We start from the raw sequence: 21,289 nt of genomic DNA, 5'->3' as shown, positions 1-21,289 counted from the left end.
ACCATCCTGCATGGATTCCAAAAACATCGATCATGTGAAACCCAACTCGCTCTTTTCTCACAACATATTGAAAGCTTTGGATCAAGGCAGCCAGGTAGATGCAGTATTTCTTGATTTCTGAAAAGCATTTGACTCATTACCACACCTATGCTTATTGTCAAAAGTATCATCATACGGGTATCAAGTGAAATTTGAGATTGGATTGAGGACACGGCATGTTATCTTGGATGGGGAGCCATCATCAGTTGTAGAAGTAACTTCAGGTGAGCCCCAGGGAAATGTGTTGGGGATCCTTGGTGCTCATGTTATATATTAATGATCTTCCAGGTGATGCAGTTATCTATAATGAAACAGTATCTGAAAGAAGCTGCATTTATATTCAGTCAGATCTTCATAAGATTTCACAGTTGTGCAAAGATTGGCAGCTTGCTATAAATGTTCAGAAATTTATAACTGTGCACTTCACAAAATGAAAAAAAATGTATTATCTATGACTATAATATCAATGAGCTACTGTTGTAATCAGCCAACTCATACAAATACCCCTGGGTGTAACACTTTCTAGGGTTATGAAATGGAATGATCACAATGGCTCAGTCATGGGTAAAGCAAGTGGCAGACATCATTTATTGGTATAATACTGAGAAAGAGCACTCATTCTGCAAAGGAGAGTGCTTACAAATCACTCATGTAACCAGTTTTAGAATACTGCTCAAGCCTATGGGACCTATACCAATTAGAGCTAACGGGGGATATTGAACACATACAGAGAAGGGTAGCATGAATGGTCACAGGTTTGTTTGATCCATGGGAGATCGTTGCAAAGGTACTGAAGGAACTAAACTGGATGACTGTTACAAAGGTATTGAAGGAACTAAACTGGAAGACTCTTAAAGATAGATGTAAACTATCCTGAGAAAGTCTTTTAACTCCCCCTGCAGGAATGAAGGTTAGTATAGGCCCAAGGTATTCCTGCCTGTCATAAGAGGTAACTAAAACGAGTTTCAGCTTTTTCAGCCTCAAGTCCTATGGTCCCATTTTAGGATTTGATCTCCACATTTTCAAAATTTTTCAGATGTACAGGCCATTTGGGGAAGGATGCCATATGTTGTGCATCATGGACCCATTGTGCACTGAAACCTTTTGCATCTATTATTGTAATGGAACTGTAATTACACCTGTAATCCAGCCTTTTGGGCAAGGACTTCTTACATTGTGCATCCTTTATATCCATTGTGCACTGTCATATCCTACACTCACAATAATAGAGGATCATTTCACACCATATATCCGCCACAGTAGCCAGTCCCTTATGGTGGTGGTTGGGGGGGGAGGGGGGGGGGGGAGGGGGGTCACCATGTACCCTTTTGGTCATTGCCCCCTGACAACACTGGTATTGCACTGCTGAGGTATAAACTGCCTCCTTGGTCTCTTCATGCCTTCCCAGATTTTAGAAACCATTACTCTCCAGTGGACTTGTGGTGGTTTTTTCCCTCGCCTGGCTGAGTTATGACAACTCACAGGCATATACACCTGCTTTTTGCACTGCCTTTCAGGAAGCCTTGATTCCAGCAGTGTGGACCTCCAACCCTTTGTGGCTATTGGGGGGTGTTACAAAAATCATTCTGACTGTAGCAGGACATCAGGTGGAGTATGTCTATATGTCCTTATTCCTGTCTATAGTGAGCCTGTGCCCCTTAAAATAATTTTAGTAGCTGTGGCTGTTGTGGTGAGAGGAACACAGGAAATTACCATCTGCAACATCTACCTTCCTCCAGATGGTGGAATGCCGGATCATGTACTGGCTGCACTAGTTTCCCAGCTCCCCCCACCTTTTCTATTTCTGGGTGATTTTAACACCCATAACCCTTTGTGGAGTGGAACCAAGATTACCGTCTATGATAAAGATCTCAAGAATCTACTAACTCAACACAATCTTTGCCTTGTAAACACAGGTGTCCCCACTCATTTCAGTGTGATGCATGGCAGGTACCCAGCCATTGATCTCAGTCCTGGTCTTCTACCTCTATGACGACCTGTGTGGTAGTGACCACTTTCCACTTTTCCTGTCCCTTTCCCCGCGTCACTCATCTGGATGCTTTCACCTCTGCTACCATTGGATCTCCATTGTTTGGTAACTTTGAAGCAGTGATCAAGGATGTTACTACAACCATTGTTTCTGCAGCTGAATCTGCTCCCTTGTTCCTCAGGTTGCCCCTAGTAGAAGACAGTGCCTTGGTGGTTGCCAGAAATTGCTGTGGCCATTAGGGATTGTAGGTGGGCTCTACAAGGTCATAAGCAGCACACATCAAAACCTCTGCTTCCCACATCTGCAGTAAGCTCAGATACCTTTACGGAAATCAGATCCCTGCACGTATACCTGGGATTTCCATGCATTGAGCTGTATATACCAACCCAAATGCAACCGGAGAGTGTTTTGCCAAACATTATGCTCAAACCACTGCCTCTGAGAATTGCCACCATGTCTTTCATCCCCTGAAACAGTGGGTGGAACGACAACACCTATCTTTTGCTACATGCCACCCTGAGCCATATAATTTCTCAGTGCTCTTGTCAATTGTCCTGAAACATTCCCTGGGCCAGTGTTGGTGGATTAGCAGCACCACGTCCTTCCTGTCTGCAACCACATCTGGAGCAATGGCGAATTCCCACCACAGTGGTGAGAAAGTATTATCATTCCAGTGCTAAAACCTGGTAAGAAACCGCTAGACATGGATAGTTATCATTGTATTAGCCTCATTAACTTTCTGTGCAAGCTGCTTGAGTGCATGGTGAGCCAGCAGTTGTGTTGGCTCCTTTAGTCTCAGGGCATCTGGCTCTGTCCCAGGGCAGTTTTTGCCAAGGTTCCTCCACTACTAACAACTTGGTGTACCTAGAGCCTGCCATGTGAATGGCTTTCTCCTGCGATCATCACCTTATTATCAGCTTTTTTGGCCTGACTAAAGCATATGACACCAGTTGCCGACACCACATCCTCACTACTTTGCATGAGTGGGTTCTCTGGGGCCTGCTCCCAATTTTTATACAGAACTTTTTGCCATTCCACACCTTTAGAGTCAGGTCAGTGTGTCACCCCATATCCACGAGAATGGGGTCCCACAGGGCTCTGCACTGAGTGTCTCACTCTTTTAGGGGCCATTAATGGTCTCATAGCAGCACTGGGCTCCTCTGTATCATCCTTTGTATATGATGATGACTTTTGTATTTCCTTTTGCACATCTACTATTGGTGTGGCTGAAAATCAACTGCAAGGAGCCATATGAAAGGCTCAGTCATGGACCTTCACCTTTCATTTTTTAGCTGCCAGGACGTATGTCATGCACTTCTGTTGTCATCATACTGTCCACCCACATCCAGAACTTTACCTCAATAACCAACTATTTAACATAGTTGGGACTTATCACTTTTTAGGACAGGTTTTTGATGCCCACATAACTTGGCTCCCCATCTTCATCAGCTTAAGTAAAAGTGCTGGCCACAACTTAATGTTCTTGCATTCCTGAGCCATATTGAAAGGGGTGCAGATCACCCTACACTGTTGCAGCTATACAAAGCCCTTGTACAGTCATGTATGGACTATGGGAGCTTGGTGTATCATTCAGCATCACCCTCAGCATTGTGGATGCTGGACTCTGTACACCACTGTGGAGTTTGACTTGTGATTGGAGCTTTCTGAATGAGCCCAGTGTACAGCCTACTCGTGGAAGATGGGATTCCTCCATTGCAGATCAGGTGGCAACAACAGCTTGCAAACTGTACCGCATACATTTGCAGCTTGTCTCAAAGTCTAAATTACCATCTTCTTTTCCCTAACATAGTGATACTTCTACTGCAATGGCGGCCCACATTGAGGATTATAACTGCAGTCTGTGTTCGGTCCCTTCTCACTTAACTGCCACCTTTCCTCCGGGTCCACTCATATACACCTCCATGGCCCATGCCATGGTCACAGCTTCATCTGGATCTGTCACAAGGCCCAAAAGACTGTTCCTCCTGAGGCCTTCCACCACCAATGTTTGTCTATTCTCAGGGAGTTTCAGGGCTCAGAAATAGTCTACACTAATGACTCGATGGCCAATGGTCACGCTGGCTTCACTTATGCTCATGCTGGATGTACTGAATAGCACTCCTTGTCAGACAGCTGCAGTGTTTTCACTGCAGGGTTGGTAGCCATCTCTCACACTCTTGTGCTCATCCACTCCTGCACAGATGAGTCCTTCCTCAACTATAGTGATTCCTTAAGCAGCCTACAAGTTCTGGACCAATACTTCCCTCACCATCCTTTCGTAATGACTATCCAGGAGTCTCTTTATGCCATCAAAAACTGTGGACGTTCAGTGGCCTTCATCTGGGCCCCAGGACATATTGGAATCTTTGGAAATGAACTTGCTGACAGGCTGGTCAAACAGGCTATGAGTAAAGTGACTCAAGAGACCAGCACACTGGAGAATCCGATTGGTCTTATGCCAAAAGTTTTCGGAATCTGGAATATCGAATGGTACACCCTAAGTATGCCAAATAGATTACGTGCCATATAGGAGACAAAGAATGTGTAGAGGTCATCGATGTGATCTACTCACAGGCACTATGTTGTCCTTTGCCTGCTCTGCAAAGGCCATACTTGGCTGACTCCAAGTCACCTCCTCCATCTTGAGGACCCACTCCAGTGTCACTGTGGCTCTGGATTGACACCAGCCCATATCTTGTAGAACTATCCCAATCTATCTACCCTGTGGCAATCTTTTAACCTTCCTGATGCACTACCTATGGTGTTAGGTGACAATGGCTGGTCTTTTTTTATCACTCACTAAGGGTGGCGTGTGGCCTTCTCTCCCAGGCCTTCTCCCTTCCTCCATTTTAACTCTTCCTCACTCCCTCTAGTGCTGTCTGCTCGACATTGTGTTCATTTTTACACCATATGTGTTTCTCTTGTCTTGTGTTTTTAGGCTGGAGATTCTGGTGTGTTGCAGAATGGTTGGCTCATCCTTTTTTATTCTTTTGATCAGCCAGCCCAGGCCATCTGCTGTATTGTTTAAACACCTTCTACAGCTTTTTTCTTTTTAGTTAATGTTTTCACTTTTGGCTTGCTTCTTTTGTTTTCCCCTTCAGTGTGGTTGCAGTTCATTTTATGCTATTGATTTCAGGTGACAGGATTCTTTTGGGGTATGGTTTTAATTCAAGTGCTTTGTGACCAAGGAAAAAGGGACTCATAACCATGCAGTCTAGTCTCTTTAATCCACATGCCATCCAACCAACAAACAAAAGTCTATTAACAAAGTTTGAAGAATGGCTTTAAATGATGACTCTAGAAATATACTATAATCCCCTACATATTGCTCAGATAGGTATCATGAGGATAAGATTAGAATAATTACTGCACACAGCATGGCATTCAAACACTCATTCTTCCCACACTCCATTCATGAATGGAATGGGATGAAACCCTGGTAACTGGTACAATGGGACACACACCTCATGATGGTTTTGAGAGTATAGATGTAGATGTAGGTTTGCTGCTTATCTGTTAAGAAGGCATCATGCAAAATCTTAGCAATGTTTTCAGTCTTGTATATATGCTTATCAACCACTCAATGCCTCAACTATATGTTGAGTTGTTACCTTTACTGCTTCCACTACATACACATAAGCCAGAACATTATGACCACTGCCCACCACAAAAGTGAATGTTGCCTGTTGGCACTTGCAGATATGTAACACAGTAAATGAAATAAAGAGAGCAAGACAAAGTGGGAATCATTATAGTGATGGCATGGGCCACAAATATGGAAATCCAACGACATCAGTGACTTTGATGAAGGGCAGATCTTTATGGCCTGGTGCCTTGGAATGAACATCCCAGAAATGGTGAAGCTACTGGCTGTTTGGGTGCAACTGTTGTGAGCATCTATGGAAAGTGATTGAAGACTAGTGAAGCTATCAGTAGGTGACAAACTGCAGTACATCAATGCCCCATCACAGACCATGGAAGTCAGAGGCTTGCTCACTCTGTAAATCTGGTGCCGACATAAATGTTTCAGAGCACTCAGTTCAGCACACATTGCTAACTCTTTGGAGACAGGTGACTTGCAAGAATATGTAATTGATGTATCTCCAGTAGTAATATGTACTACAAAAGGACATAGCTTATGATTTAGTTTTCATATTTACTTTAGTTCTTTGATAGATTAGAAAGTTTAAAATAATGATAACAGAAAGTATAATTATTCTCCGAAGAAAAAGGTGTGACGTGAGTTATTGAGCAATTTCTTCCTCATGAGATTCCAAAATATTTTGCTCACTCAGCAAATGTGATGAATTAGTAGCAAAATGACAGAAAACTGCAAAATCTCATGAGTACATGCATGAAATTATGTCAGTGTGATCAGATTGACTCGAACATTTGCGACAGCAGCTGCTACATTTGCTGTTGTTGACAACAGAAGGCAGCACCAGTAAAGGGGCTGTTAGCAACATCCATACATTGTTGTCATACAAAATGATCTGTACATTGTTGTCATACAAAATGAGTTCAGTTTTTGAGTGATAGGTGGCTCCTACAGAAATGAAATTGTGGCCTGATCTATACTTGTGCACAATCTTTTTAACACAAACTTATGACCCAAGCTATACTTGGGCATGGCCTCCAAAGCATTAAACATGGGGCTCCACAATGGGCAACCCCTGTATGTTTCCAAATACAACTCCTGTACATATACTGTCATCAACATTGGACTTGGATCAGTGTAAATGTGCACCTGGTAAGATAAATTGCTTTCTTTGTTACACCGTGTTGATGGTCATGCCTGGATATACCATAATTCAGTAACATGGCTGCTTGGAATGTGCACTGCACCACAAACGCAAGCCAATGGGGGTAGTGTTATGGCTGTGGGGAAAATTTGCTACAGCTTCCATGGTACAGCTGGTAGTAACCAACGACACTATAGCAGCTGTGGACAACATGAACATTATTGTGGACCTCCTGCTTCCCTTTATGCTAGATGCCTTCCCCTATGATGGTGGCTCTTCCAGCAGTATAACTGCCCATATCACAAGGTCAGCTGCAGTGACTTGAGGAGCATAATAGTTAATTCACATTGATATTTTGGCCACAAAATTTAAACTATCTGAATACTATGAGAACTTCTGGGATGATATCAGACACCAGCTTTGTGCCCACAAACCACTGACCCAAAATGTATGGGAATTACATGGGCTGTGCATATATATGTGGTGCCACGTACCTCCAGAAACCTACCAAGGACTTTCTGAATCCATGTCAGGCAAAACTGCTCCTGTATTCTGTTCGAGATGTGGACCAGCAAATTTTTAAGCAGGTGGTCATAATGTTTTGGCTCACCAAGATGCTATATTACCATACATATACAATTATATGTATTATAGATGAAATCATTAGTAGTGGATATAAGAGTCACAAGTCGCTAACTGCGACCAATGACTCCAGAAAATTCCTTGAGAGAGAGAGAGAGAGAGAGAGAGAGAGACAGTGATCCACTGTTGTCTCCCAATGTCACTGTCTGTCTGATTGGAAGAGATTCAGCAACTTTTTCCTTCATTTCTATTTATACTATCTCTTCTCCATTCACAGTCTAAAAAGTAGACAGTGTTCTCTAGTATTCATTTCTGACTCCTGTAGTCTGACTGTTACTGTGTTAAACTAGTTATACACATACAGATAAACATGAAGCTTATTTTATTGAGCATTGTTACTTGTCTGACATGAACTTGTAGTACCACAAAACAGAAAATTGATAGCATAACAAATGAGGCACTCTTTTTAATTTCCATCTAGACCAACCTGTGAGATATTGTTATTATGGTGTCCCCATTTATAGTTAGGTTTGACTATTAATTGCTGCTACACTACACATTTGTAAGTTTTTATAACATCCTTATTCAACACACTCCTTAACTGCACAGTCTTAAGAGCTTGAAGCTTGCAGTATTGTCATATCTGTTTCATGAGTGTATTCCAGGTGGTGCTCCAGAAAAACAAATTAGTTTGTTTCTCAGAAAATAAAGCATCTTGAGCATTTTATTCCTACCAACAAAGTTTAAATGTACTTTGTAGCATTAAAGACTATGTAAACGTTTGAAAACAGAGTCAATATTACATTCCATGTGAATGTGTCACATCATATGTGGGACTGGTCATCACAAAAATTAAGGAGATAGGAATATCAGCAATGCATTTGGCTGATACAGGAAGGAAAACCAACTGTTACTGAATACTTTATAGAGTATAATCCTGCATTGTGATTCAGCTGTATGAGGACTATGGTTAAGGCTTTGAGTTTCTGAGACCGCATCAATTAAATAAACATTAATAAATTTTGTCCCAAGTATTAATGTTAGCAAGACTTGCATTCCTAAGTTCCATTTATTAACATGTCACTTGCCATTCAATCTGCAGAGCTAGAAATTTTAGTTGCTTAATTTTTGTTTCACTAATAGCACAAGTAGTGCCAATGACTAATATTATTTTTGTTGTTCCACTTAAGCCACCACGGTAGCTAGTACTCCAGAAATAGCCAGTATGCAGGCATACACACAACAATTTTTGTACACATGACCGGAGTTTTTTCCTTGGTCCCAATAGATATTATGCAGATATCTATACAATGCAAAATTTTCTAGTTAACAGTGATTAAATGAGTCACTCATTTATTTATACATTATGTTCGATACATCCCATTGTGAAGGAGGACCTTCAGGGATGTGGAACAAATTGCTAGATACATAAAAGGCAGAAACATTTATTGCAGTTGACTGTACATCTGCAAAGCATACTAACAACCAATTGTAACTAGTGCTGATCTACTCTCATTATTAATTACAGGAATTCTAACTTTTAATGTACTGTAAAAGATAAAGATGTCATCAACATAAAGGTAGTGATTTACTAGGCATTGTGCTTTTAGAGCTGATATTTCATTGCTTTTCTCCAAATTCTAAACTGATTTGTGCAACCAGCTATAATTGGATCTTCAGTTCAACAAGGAGATGGAACCAAGATGCAACATGGTAATTTTTACATTAACAGGCACAACCTTGGATGAAAGAAGGTATAAGTCCTGATAAGAATCAAAAAGATTGATGAGGGATTGAACCCAAGAACTCTGCATGTGTAGTCTACTACTTAAGTACTGCACCACAGAAACACTTTAATGCATTATAGATCATAATATTATATATCAAATGATGGAAAGCCCAGGTTGAAATATCAGCAGTTATGAAAAGGATATATTGCTACTCGCCACAAAAGTGACATATTGAGTAATAGACAGGCTGAATGAAAAGACTGTTGCATACTGAGCTTTTGGGCAAAGTCTTCTTCAGAAAAGAAATGAAAACCCAAACACATTCAGAAAAGTAGGCACACGTCATATAGACATGACCACTACATCCAGACACTCTGGCCAGACAGCCAGAGAGAGCAGTCATGTGTGCTTGAAAGGTGCCTGCTAATGTGCATGTGTGTGTTTTCCCTTCTTGAAGAAGTTATTGACCAAAAGCTCAGTGTGTAACAGTCTTTTCATTGTGCCTGTCTGCAACGTAATATATCAGCTTTACGGTGAGTAGCAATCTATCCTTCTCATAATATCAAGGATATAATTTGAATTTTAAATGAGCAGTTCTCATAAGGAATTCATAAATGGCTGCATGAATTAAAAATTAATTCTTAATTTATTTTAATTTACATTAAATAAACAACAAAGCAGTGACATTGTGAATATGACTATAAGGATAAACGGATTCCTATAAGTTTTTTACTAACCAAACATTGAGGTAAGACTTTTGTAAAACTTTTCCATACCACAACTCTACTTTTCCCCCTTCTGTGTTTTCATTCCAGGCAGTGAAATTACTGTGGACTGCAGTAAGCAACTTAAAGGATATTCCACAGGAGTATTGCATCAAAGCAGTTCATGTAGCTGTAAAAGCAGGAGATGAAGAGGTAACCTAAATTTTATTCAAAATGAACATAGACAGTAATATCTTTACTATTTCTGCTGGAATCATTCCTTACCCAACTTGATACCTGCTTAGTGCCTGGTGCAGCAAATGAATGCTCAAATTTGTTCTCGTATTGTGATCATGTGTACCATTATTTATTGTTAAGAGATGCTTTTTTTTTTTTAACGAATGAAATTGGTTTCACTATGTAAACACAGGGTACTGGTACTGATAAAATTTTCAAGTATTTTGAAAATTGAATTTGATGATGATCTAGGATGTTCTTGCTTCATTATCTGTAATAGCCTTCTCTGCATTACTTTATGAAGATTTTGTGTGTGCTGATCCCCAGAAGGGGATGTACTATGTTAAAATGGAATGAACTAGACCAAAGTACAATGTTTTAATGTACCTATGTTGCATGAGAATTCTAAATGAATAACAGAGGCTGTTCAGCTTATTCAGCACTTTATCCCTGTGTACATCTGACTCCAAAGTGTTATCTACCCATATTCCCAAAACTTTTGTTTCTTCTACTTGAACAATTTCATGAACTTCGATTACTATTGGTGCCATTTGAGTAGGGTGATTTTTTGATGGATAGAAAACCATGTAGGCTGTTTTATTTGCATTCATCAACAGTTAATTTCTGTGAAGCCTGGACTGCAGCCTGCTCATTCTATCTGATATTTGGTTAGTCATTTGTTGCACTGATGTACTGTGAACAATAGATTTGTATCATCATCAAATAGTACAGGAGAAGTTTCAGGGGGGGTTCAGGGGAGGTCATTAACAAAAAGCAGAAAGAGACAGGGACCCAGAACAGAGCCTTGTGGCACACGACAAGTAATCAGAGCCTTGTTAGAGCAAGTTCTTCCTATGGTAATGCTACATACCTCAACTGCTTGCATCCTTGATGTAACAATATTGTACTATGTTACACTTAAATGATGTAAATGGTTTATTATTTAATGTAAACTTCTAACCTGACATATAAGTGATTATTGTGGTGAACAGCCATTTAAAACACTAGAACCCGCATGCTTAGAAGTCCACAAGCTGAAACCATTTTCAAATTTCCAGATGAAATGGCAGAATTAAGCAGGACTAACTTGTAAGTTCACCAGCTTGGTTTTTGTAACCTCTTTTCCATCACCTTTTCAGTAGTATATCAGTCCATCACCTTGAATCTGAAAATCTAAGGAAGCACTTGATGTTGTTAGCTCAATAACTCACAATTTTTACTTCACTTCTGTATACATTTATTAGCCACAAAGTGCTATTGTTAGGCCAATGACCAGGTTTTCAGCTTTATAAGATTAACAGTGTGAAAACTAGATCAGTACTCACTAACAATCAAGGGTCCAGTGGCAGAATTCTTTGAATAAATTATAAATTCATTGAAGCACAAATTAATAAATCACTTTCCAAGAATCAATGGTAATCACTAATCGAACTAATTGAGTGTTGCTCAGTATGAAGTTCATATTTACTCTAACATCAGAGTTTGCGTACTGTCTTGTAGTAATCCATCAGATAAAAGTACAGTGCAATAGATCACTTAGTTCAGTCCTTAATTAAAGTCATCACTCTCAAAAATTGTTTGTTCTAATGACAGTGCCAGCTCATGCCTCCTACCGACCATAACACAATTCTGTCAAAATATTCATTAACTTGAAAATGTTAGACATCAACATTACTGAGTTTTTGCAGACACTGATACATGTATTTTCATGATCAAACTGTGCATATCTATTGCATGAACCAAGACTGGGAGGTGATTCAACATAGGTGTTACAAGTACTTGACTGGGCCTGGGCACAGACTGCCAAGCTTCAGTAGTATCTGACTATTTAAAGACTGACATATGAACAAATTGTTATTTCAGAAACTGTACAATTATTCGAAAAATAGCTAGGTTAGATTTTGCTATTCAGTATGAACTATGGGTATCACTAAAGATCTGGTTTGTGAAAAATTTGGAGGTCTAGATATTTAGTAAAAGTTATTCATGCATGTTATGAATACTTGACTCACAAGTACCAATGCGATAACGAAAATTAGTGTAAATTATCCAAAAATCTTAATTGATGATTTAATCATCTTGTACATAAAATTCAGGTCTACAAAAATATAATGGCAAAAGTCAGAATTTAACAAGTAAAGAGGCAAAATCTTCAATGGAAAACAACTACTCCTGAAATTGAATGTCAACAATTCCATAAATTAACAAGTTTGTTTGTGTGGCTATCCTCAGCAACATGCACAAAAATACTTGTTTTATAAATAAAACTGCCTTTCCTTGCTGCAACTTATGTGTGTGTGTGTGTGTGTGTGTGTGTGTGTGTGTGTGTGTGTGTGTGAGTGTATACCTGTCCTTTATTCCCCCTAAGCTAAGTCTTTCCGCTCCCGTGATTGGAATGACTCCTTACCCTCTCCCTGAAGAGTGAGCATTTTTTTTCAAAGGTTTGAATTGTAGAGTGTTGAATATGCATGTAATAGCTGTTAGAGAGAGGTTGAAACCTTTAGTGATCCACTGATTTGAGTTTTGGTTTAAATGTTCTGGGGAGGGGTTCATGGGCAAGTGAGTGAGTGAAAAGGTGTTGTGTGATATTATTATTATTATTATCCTCTTTTGGAGTGGTATTCTATTATTTTCTCTATTTGTGTAAACAATGAATTGTTTGGCATGTGTACTTGATCATTCAGTAGGGTTTTCCTTTCTGTTTTGGTTGTCTATATGCCGTAATTTTTCTTGCAAGGTTAGGTGTTTTTTATTGTTGACTATAATTATTTTCACATCTTTTTCTCTAGTGGTTGGTTTGTTGTTATGTTCTCTTAGGTATTCTGCGAATGTGGAGTAATTTGTTCCATACTTCCAGGCTCTCATATGTTCTTTGTATCTGATATCAAGTGTTCTACCTTTTACCATCACAAGTGTTACACTGTAGTTGATATACACCTGCTTTCTGCTATGAGTGTCTGTTTTTTGTCAGGGTTTGGGTGTATTTTTGTATAGAGTTGTCTGTTGTGTATGCTATGTTTATTCCCTGTCTTTTGAAAAAGTTGGTGATTTGATGTGTGTGTGTGTGTGTGTGTGTGTGTGTGTGTGTGTGTGTGTGTGTGTGTGCGCGCGCACTTGTGCTTATATGTCATTGTGTAGCATCTACTGTTTTCTTTCATATTTTTCTGATTATTCTGCGTAGTTGTTGTGGTGTGGTGTGGAGTGTTTGTGTTTGGTTCTGTTGTGTTGTGGTGTTGTCTGTGGTTTGGTGCTCTCTACTTTAATTTTACTTTTAATTTTGTTGTTTAGCTTTCTGATTATTTTACTATTGTAACCATTTTTTATGCTATCTGCATTATTATTTCAAGTTATTGTTAGTAGTTTTCTTTGGTGAGTGGTACTTTCTTAAGTCTATGGAACATGTGTTGATGTTCTGCTTCCTTTTGTGAGTGTCGATGATTCTTTTATTTATTTATTTTCGACTTCCATGGATCCTTGATGTGAATGTATTGCTAGGATGTAGATGTGTCAGGTTATTAAAGTAATAGCCACATGTAGATGATCATGAGGTAACCAATTTAACATATATATGCAGATACATGAAAAAGGACATCCACATGTCAAATAATTACACACAAAAATAGAGATAACAACATAGATAATAGTACAGTAATGACATAGATGATTGCATAAATAATACTGCAGTAATGACATAGATGATTACATAAACAAATTTAAAGTGATTCATCTAAACAATATTCTGACAACAAGTGATATGCTAATCTACATAATCAGTTCTATTAGAAATGCATGAAATTAAACAAAAATTCAAGAAGTATTACACATAATCAAAGAATTCCTGTAAAGAATAGGAAGAGTTATCCAAAAGATGAAGTTTTAGCTCTCTTTTGAATTTAGTAAGATCCCCAATGACTGATTTGATAGGGACAGGAAGTTTATTGAACACTTTTATACTTGAATAATGAACTCCTTTGTGTACCATGCTGAGATTTTTTAAAATCATTGTGAAGATCATGTTTTCTTCTTGTATTGTGATCATGGTACTCACTATTCATTTTGCAAATTGCACAATTTTTGTTCACAAAGCACATTAGTGACAAGATGTATTGACAAGGCATGGTGAGGATCCCCAGCTGTTTGAATAAATTTCTGCAAGAAGATCTAAGATGCACTCCACTCATAATCCTGATAAATTTCTTCTGTGCAACACAGACTTTATTTGCTTGTGGTTGATTTCCCCAGAATATGATGCCATATGCCATAAGTGAATGGAAATAACCAACATATGCAGCTTTTATTGTTTCCATGTCACAAACAGGTGCAATCGAGTGAATGGCAAATGGTGCTGAATTCAGTCTTTTACATAGGTCAGTGATGTGGACAGACCAGTTTAGTTTGTTACCAATATGTAAACCCAGAAATTTGGAAGATAAAACTTTCACTATTTCTTTGTCTCCACATTTTATTTCAACATTTTCCAATATTTTGTTTACTGTTTGAAACTGAATGGAATGAGTCTTATTAACATTGAGGGACAGACCATTTGCACTGAACCAATCTAGAACTGCTTGGAAAATAGTGATCGCAGTGTTCTCTAGACTGCAGTTGGGTACCATGTCAATGATAATGGTTGTGTCATCTGCAAATAGAGTGAAGTGTGCTTCTTGGCTCACACACCATGGGAGATTATTTACAAAGATTAAGAAAAGTAAGGGACCAAGCACCAAGCCCTGCAGCACTCCAAATTTTAATGTACCCCAATCAGAACTGGCAGGCGCCTTTGCACAAATGTTTAATACTACCTTCTGATTTCTGTCATGTAGATACGACTCAAGCCAATTCCCTGCTTTATCTTTTAAGCCATAATGGTCAGCCTTTCTTAGTAGAATCTTGTGATCTACACAGTCAATTGCTTTTGACAGATCACAAAAGATTCCAGCTGTTGTCATTTTCTTGTTTATGGATTCAAGAAGTTGGTTGACAAATGAGAAAATAGCTTGTTCAGTTGGAACACCCTTTTGGAATCCAAACTGATTTTTATTAAGGATGTTTTATTTATTAAGGTGAGCCATGATTCTATTGTACATAAGTTTTTCAAGGATTTTTGAAAGACTTGTTAACAATGAAATTGGACGGTAGTTAGAAACCTCTGCTTTATCACCCTTTTTGAAGAGTGGTTTAACAACTGCAAATTTTAGTCTATTAGGAACAATACCTTGATTTAGAGATTCATTAAATATGTGACACAAAACTTAAAGAATATATTTGTGGCAATGTTCCAGTACTTCGATAGATATATTGTCCACACCAGTGGAATTTTTGTTTTTTATTTGGCATATCACCTTCTAAATCTCATCTGCTGTGATGTGGGGTACATACATCAGACTAATTTTTCTCTGCACTGCTTTTTGTAGAAGGTTCATGGCTTCATCCATATATCCTTTACATCCACTTTGATCTGCTGCTGTCAGAAAATGATTGTTGATGATTTTGGCAACTATTTCCTCTTCGTCTACCATGCTTCCATTGTGACTCACTTGGGTACTGTCTGTATCCTCTCAAACTTTTCCTGTCTCCATTTTTACCACCTTCCAGATTGTTTTTATTTTATTATTTGATCTGTCAATTTTGGATTTGATAAACATACTCTTGGATTTTTTAATAACATTCTTTAGGATGTTACAGTAGAATCTGTAGTGTTCCCTATCCTGAGGTTTATCAGAATTTCTGAGTGAAACACAAAGCATTGACTTTTTTTACATGAAGTTTTTATTCCATTAGTGAGCCACTGTCTCTTACAATCATTCCAGTTCGTGCTTTTTGAAATTTTCTTATGAAATACAGCTTCAAAAACAGTAACAAATTCATTTAGGAAAAGGTTGAATTTGTCATTTACATTTTTAGCCTGATACACTGCCTCCCAATCTAACTGCTCCAAATGCCTGGTGAAAGTTTCCAGATTCTCATTGTTGATTAAAATATATGTGCTACTAATAGAACTGCTCTTGTTAGCAGGGCTTACATCGTGTATTTCCAACAGCTACCAATCATGGTCAGAGAGACCATTTAAGATTTTTGTTACAAATATATTTTCGATTCTATTATTATCTACATAAATATTGTCAATCAGACTTGTACAGTTCTTTGTTATCTTAGTGGGAAAGTCAACAACTGCCCTCAGATTGAAAGAATTCATTACATTCTCAAACTCTGTTCTATCATTGTTACAGGTAAGAAAATGTACATTAAAGTCACCAAGCATTATTATTTCTATGGTTTTTGAATACAATTAAGTTAAAAGTGATTATACTTGCTTGAAGAATACACTGACCTTTCCTGAGGGAGCTCTGTAGACAGCAATAACATAAATAGGCAGTGTATTGACAAGGACTTCAATGCAACAAGCCTCAAAATATTGGTCAACACAATATTTTTTTACGTCTGTAGATTTGTACACTATATTATTTCTAACATACATTATCACTCCTCCATTGTCCATTTTACTACTAATATAAAAAGTTGCTAAGGTGTACTTGTCTAGTTGCAGCATTTCAATCTTGATGTTCAGTAAAACATAAAATATGGGCACTGTTTATTGCATCACTGTCATAAATGCAAACAGACAACTGGTTCAGTTTGTTCCTTAGACCCATTATATTTTGATGAAATAAGCAAAGTTTGTCATTTACTAAACTCTTTGATTCAATGGCACTTCTTTGTTGTGAATTGCAATTAGAGATTATAGCAGGTCTACCTGAAGGTATCTGCCTTATTTTAGTCTTGGAACTGAGGCCGGGTACCAAAAATCCTGCACAGTTGTATGTTTCCTGGTTCTTGTGCTTTTTCTGTTTGCTTCTGTTACTGATGGTGAAGCTGCTGAAAAGTCTTTCACAGTTGAAGACTGAGGAGGGGCAATACTGATGAAAGGTCCTGAGCCACTGATGAAATATCAACAGCAGATGGAACTTTTGAATCTGCTGCTGACGTACACAGAGGTCCCATACAAGGAATTGTTTGGTTCATTTTCTCTCTGCTTTCAAAAATTTCGTTTACCATTTTACTTATAAAGTTCTTTCCTTCATAATTCAATGCATCCCATGCCTGGTATGCTGGCATCTGTCTAATTTGCCTATATCAAGGATGCTGCATTTTGCGAACAAGAAACACATTTGTTTTATTTTCATGTTAGTTTTTTGTATTTCTTTGTTGACACATGAGTGATACATCAAGTCATATCTGTGTGGTAATGTTGAGACAATAGTATTACATTGCTCATTTTGTTCTAAGAATTTCTTTATCTCTGTTAGGCAGTTATCTGCTTCATTTTTTGCGACATCGTTTGAACCCGCAATACACACCACAAAGTCATTTTTTCTTAGCAATTTATCATCCATATTGATGCCAATAACATTTTTTGTTGTTGCTCCAGGCTTAACAATACTTGTTGAGTAGCATTTCATGTGTTCTTTGAAAAGTTTTGTCACGTTTTTGGCATGGCTGTCGGTTAAAAATAATACACTAGGATTGCAGACTGATAATGTGTGTTGCTGTGGGTATGCAGTAAAATTCAAACATGTGCTTGTTGTTTTGTTTTCTGATTGTTATTTCCAGAAAGTTAATTTAATTATTATGTTCTCTTTCAATTGTGAATTTTATATTTATATGTATCTTTTTGATGTTATTGTGTAGTTTTTCAATTTTTGTTTGAGGTTCATCTATTAAGCAAAGGACGTCATCCATATCCCTGAACCAATATAATATGTTGTATTCTTTTGCTTCTGTTTTTGTGAAAATGATGTGTTCAGTGTGGTTTAGAAAAATATTTACTAAGGGTCCTGAAACTAAGGACCCGATTGGTAAATTACCTTCTTGTTAATAAAATTCTGTATCAAATTGGAAGAATTTTGTTCTGTTATGAGTGTTATTAATGTGCATACTTCCTTAATCTGTTCATCAGGAAGTTGACTATACATTTTCAGGTTCTTGTCTATGATTTATATTGTTTCTGGTATTGGTATGTTGGAATACATTCTTTCTGTATCAAGTGAGAGGAGTGAGGAGTGTTGCTGTGTCTGGGATTTTTGTACCTATTATTTGTTGTATTAGCTGTTTTGTGTTTTTAATGGTTCTGTCTTCTTGCACTTTGAAATTTTCAGACAGTAGTTTTAACATGTATCCTGCAAGCTTGTAAGTGGGGGATTTTCTGAAGTCCAGTATTGGCCTAGCAGGAAGATTTGGCTTGTGGATCTTTAGTTGGCTTCGGAAGACAGGTGCAGTAGGATTAATGTGTGTCGGCTTTCTTTTCTCTGTGTTATACAGTATGATGTCTATACTTTACACAGTTTTTTGCACTTTTGTGCAGAATCTGTTTGTTGGGTCTGATTTTAATTGTGTAATATTATTTTGTGAGATGAATTCTCGTATTTTTTCAATGTATTGTTCTTTCTCCATAAATACTACTGCGTTCCCCTTGTCTGCTTTTTGAAATGATAAATTTTCATTTTTAAGTTTTCTCCTAAGTATCCTGAGTGTTGCAGAGTCTGTGTTTTTCATGTTTTTGTGTTGTTGTGTTTTCATACTGGTTTCTTTTTTTGTTGGAGAGGGGGGTATTGGAAGTCTGAATTGTAGAGTATTGAATATGAATTATAATAGCTGTTAGAGAGTGGTTGAAAGCTTTGGTGACCAATTGATTTGAGTTTTGATTTAAATGTTCTCGGAAAGGGTTCATGGGCAAGTGAGTGAAAATGTGTTGTGAGATATTATTATTATTATTATTATGCTCTTTTGGAGTGGTATTCTATTATTTTACCTATTAGTGTAAATTATGAATTGTTTCGCATGTATACTTGATCATTCAGTAGGGTTTTGCTTTCTGCTTTGGTTTTCTATATGTTGTAATTTTCTTGTGGTGTTAGGAGTTGTTTTTTATTGTTGACTCTAATTATTTTCACATCTTCTTTTCTAGCAGTTGGTTTGTGGTTATGTTCTCTTATGTATTTTGCAAATGTGATGTGGTTTGTTTCATACTTCCAGTCTCTCATGCGTTCTTTCTATATGACATGAAATGTTCCACCTGTTTGTCCTATGTATTTACCATCACAACTGTTACACTATAGTTGATATATACCTGCTTTCTGGTATATGTCTCTGTTTTTTGTCAGTTTTGGAATGTATTTTTGTATAATATTGTCTATTGTGTATGCTATGTTTATTTCACGCCTTTTGAAAATGCTGGTGATTTTTTTTGTGTGTGTGTGTGTGTGTGTGTGTGTGTGTGTGTGTGTGTGTGTGTCATTGTGCAGCATCTACTGTTTTCCTTCATATTTTTCTGATTATACTGTGTAGTTGTTATGGTACGGGTGTGTTTGTATTTGGTTCTATTCTGTTGTTGTCTGTGGTTTGGTGCTTTCATCTTTTCATTTTTTCATTTAGCTTTGTGATTATGTACATACATACATACATTAATCCTTGTTCCATAGATCATGAATACGACATTTTGTGATGATGTGGAGCATGTCACTTTAACATAAGTTTCCTTTACACAAAATAATTAACTATGTTTTTCTTGTTATTTTATTTTTTTTATTTTTATTTTTTATTTCTTTTTACAGTTACTACTTCATATCTAAGAATTCAACTATTAAGTAGAAGGAGTTGTCATTCAGAAATTCTTTTAATTTGCTATTAAATGTTGTTTGGCCATATGTCAGACTTTTAATACTATTTGGCAAATGACGAAAGATTTTTGTGGCAGCATAAGTCACCCCTTTCTGTCCCAAAGTGACATTTAATCCATAATAGTGAAGATCATCCTTTCTTCCTGTGTTGTAGCCATGTGCTTCACTGTTATTTTTGAATTTGATAAGTGAACATATGCATTGCAAAGGTATTGTGAATATCCTGAGTTACTTAAATAAATGAAACTTCCTGGCAGATTAAAACTGTGTGCTGGACTGAGACTCAAACTCGGGATCTTTGCCTTTCGCGGGCAAGTGCTTTACCAACTGAGCTACCCAAGCATGACTCATGCCCCATCTTCACAGCTTTACTTCTGCCAGTACCTCGTCTCCAACCTCCAAACTCAAGAGATACTCTCCTGCAATCCTTGCAGAACTAGCATTCCTGAAAGAAAGGATATTGTGGAGACATGGCTTAGCCACAGCCTAGAGGATGTTTCCAGAATGAGATTTTCACTCTGCAGTGGAGTGTGTGCTGATATGAAACTTCCTGGCAGATTAAAACTGTGTGCCAGACCGAGACTCAAACTCACTGACCTTTGCCTTTCACGGGCAAGTCCTCTACCATTTGAACTACCCGAGCACGACTCACACCCCATCTTCACAGCTTTACTTCTACCAGTACCTCGTCTCCTACCTTCCAAACTTAACAGATGCTCTCCTGCAAACCTTGCAGAACTAGCGCTCATGAAAGAAAGTGTATTGCGGAGACATGGCTTAGCCACAGCCTATGGGATGTTTCCAGAGTGAGATTTTCACTCTGCAGTGGAGTGTGCACTGATATGAAACTTCCTGGCAGATTAAAACTGTGTGCCAGACCGAGACTCAAACTCACTGACCTTTGCCTTTCACGGGCAAGTCCTCTACCATTTGAACTACCCGAGCACGACTCACACCCCATCTTCACAGCTTTACTTCTACCAGTACCTCGTCTCCTACCTTCCAAACTTAACAGATGCTCTCCTGCAAACCTTGCAGAACTAGCGCTCATGAAAGAAAGTGTATTGCAGAGACATGGCTTAGCCACAGCCTATGGGATGTTTCTAGAGTGAGATTTTCACTCTGCAGTGGAGTGTGCACTGATATGAAACTTCCTGGCAGATTAAAACTGTGGGCCAGACCAAGACTCAAATTCGGAGCCTATGCCTTTCAGCCACTTCTTTGTGAATTGATTCTTCCCAACTAATGTCTTAAACTTCAGCCTACTCTTCACCACTACTATATTGTGATCTGAATCTATATCTGCTCCTGGGTATGCCTTACAATCCAGTATCTTATTTTGGAATCTCTGTCTGACCAAGATGTAATCTAACTGAAATCTTCCCATATCACCCGGTCTTTTCCAGTGCTCTTGTGATTCTTAAACAGAGTATTTGCTATTACTAGCTGAAACTTGTTACAGAACTCAATTAGTCTTTCTCCTCTCTCATTCCTTGTCCCAAGTCCATATTCTCCTGTCACTTTCTACTCCATCCCCTACAATTGCATTCCAGTCCTCCATGACTATTAGATTTTCATCCCTGTTAAC

The 21,289-nt window shown here is 38.1% G+C and overlaps 1 protein-coding gene across 1 annotated transcript in view; it reads left to right on the top strand.

Annotated features, from left to right (window-relative positions):
* The window catches only part of LOC124776613 (serine/threonine-protein phosphatase 6 regulatory ankyrin repeat subunit B-like), a 379,233-nt gene that overhangs the window by 344,334 nt on the left and 13,610 nt on the right, over nucleotides 1–21,289 (top strand). The window contains exon 21 of the mRNA XM_047251691.1: nucleotides 9,899–10,000. Coding sequence (XP_047107647.1) covers nucleotides 9,899–10,000 — 102 coding nt within the window. The remainder of the gene's footprint in view (nucleotides 1–9,898; nucleotides 10,001–21,289) is intronic.

The sequence above is a fragment of the Schistocerca piceifrons genome, chromosome 1 (genome assembly GCF_021461385.2).
Source record: "Schistocerca piceifrons isolate TAMUIC-IGC-003096 chromosome 1, iqSchPice1.1, whole genome shotgun sequence".
In the NCBI taxonomy this organism is placed as follows: Eukaryota; Metazoa; Arthropoda; class Insecta; order Orthoptera; family Acrididae; genus Schistocerca; species Schistocerca piceifrons.
The sequence above is the reverse complement of the archived record's forward strand: the minus strand, read 5'-3'. Positions and strand labels throughout refer to the sequence as shown.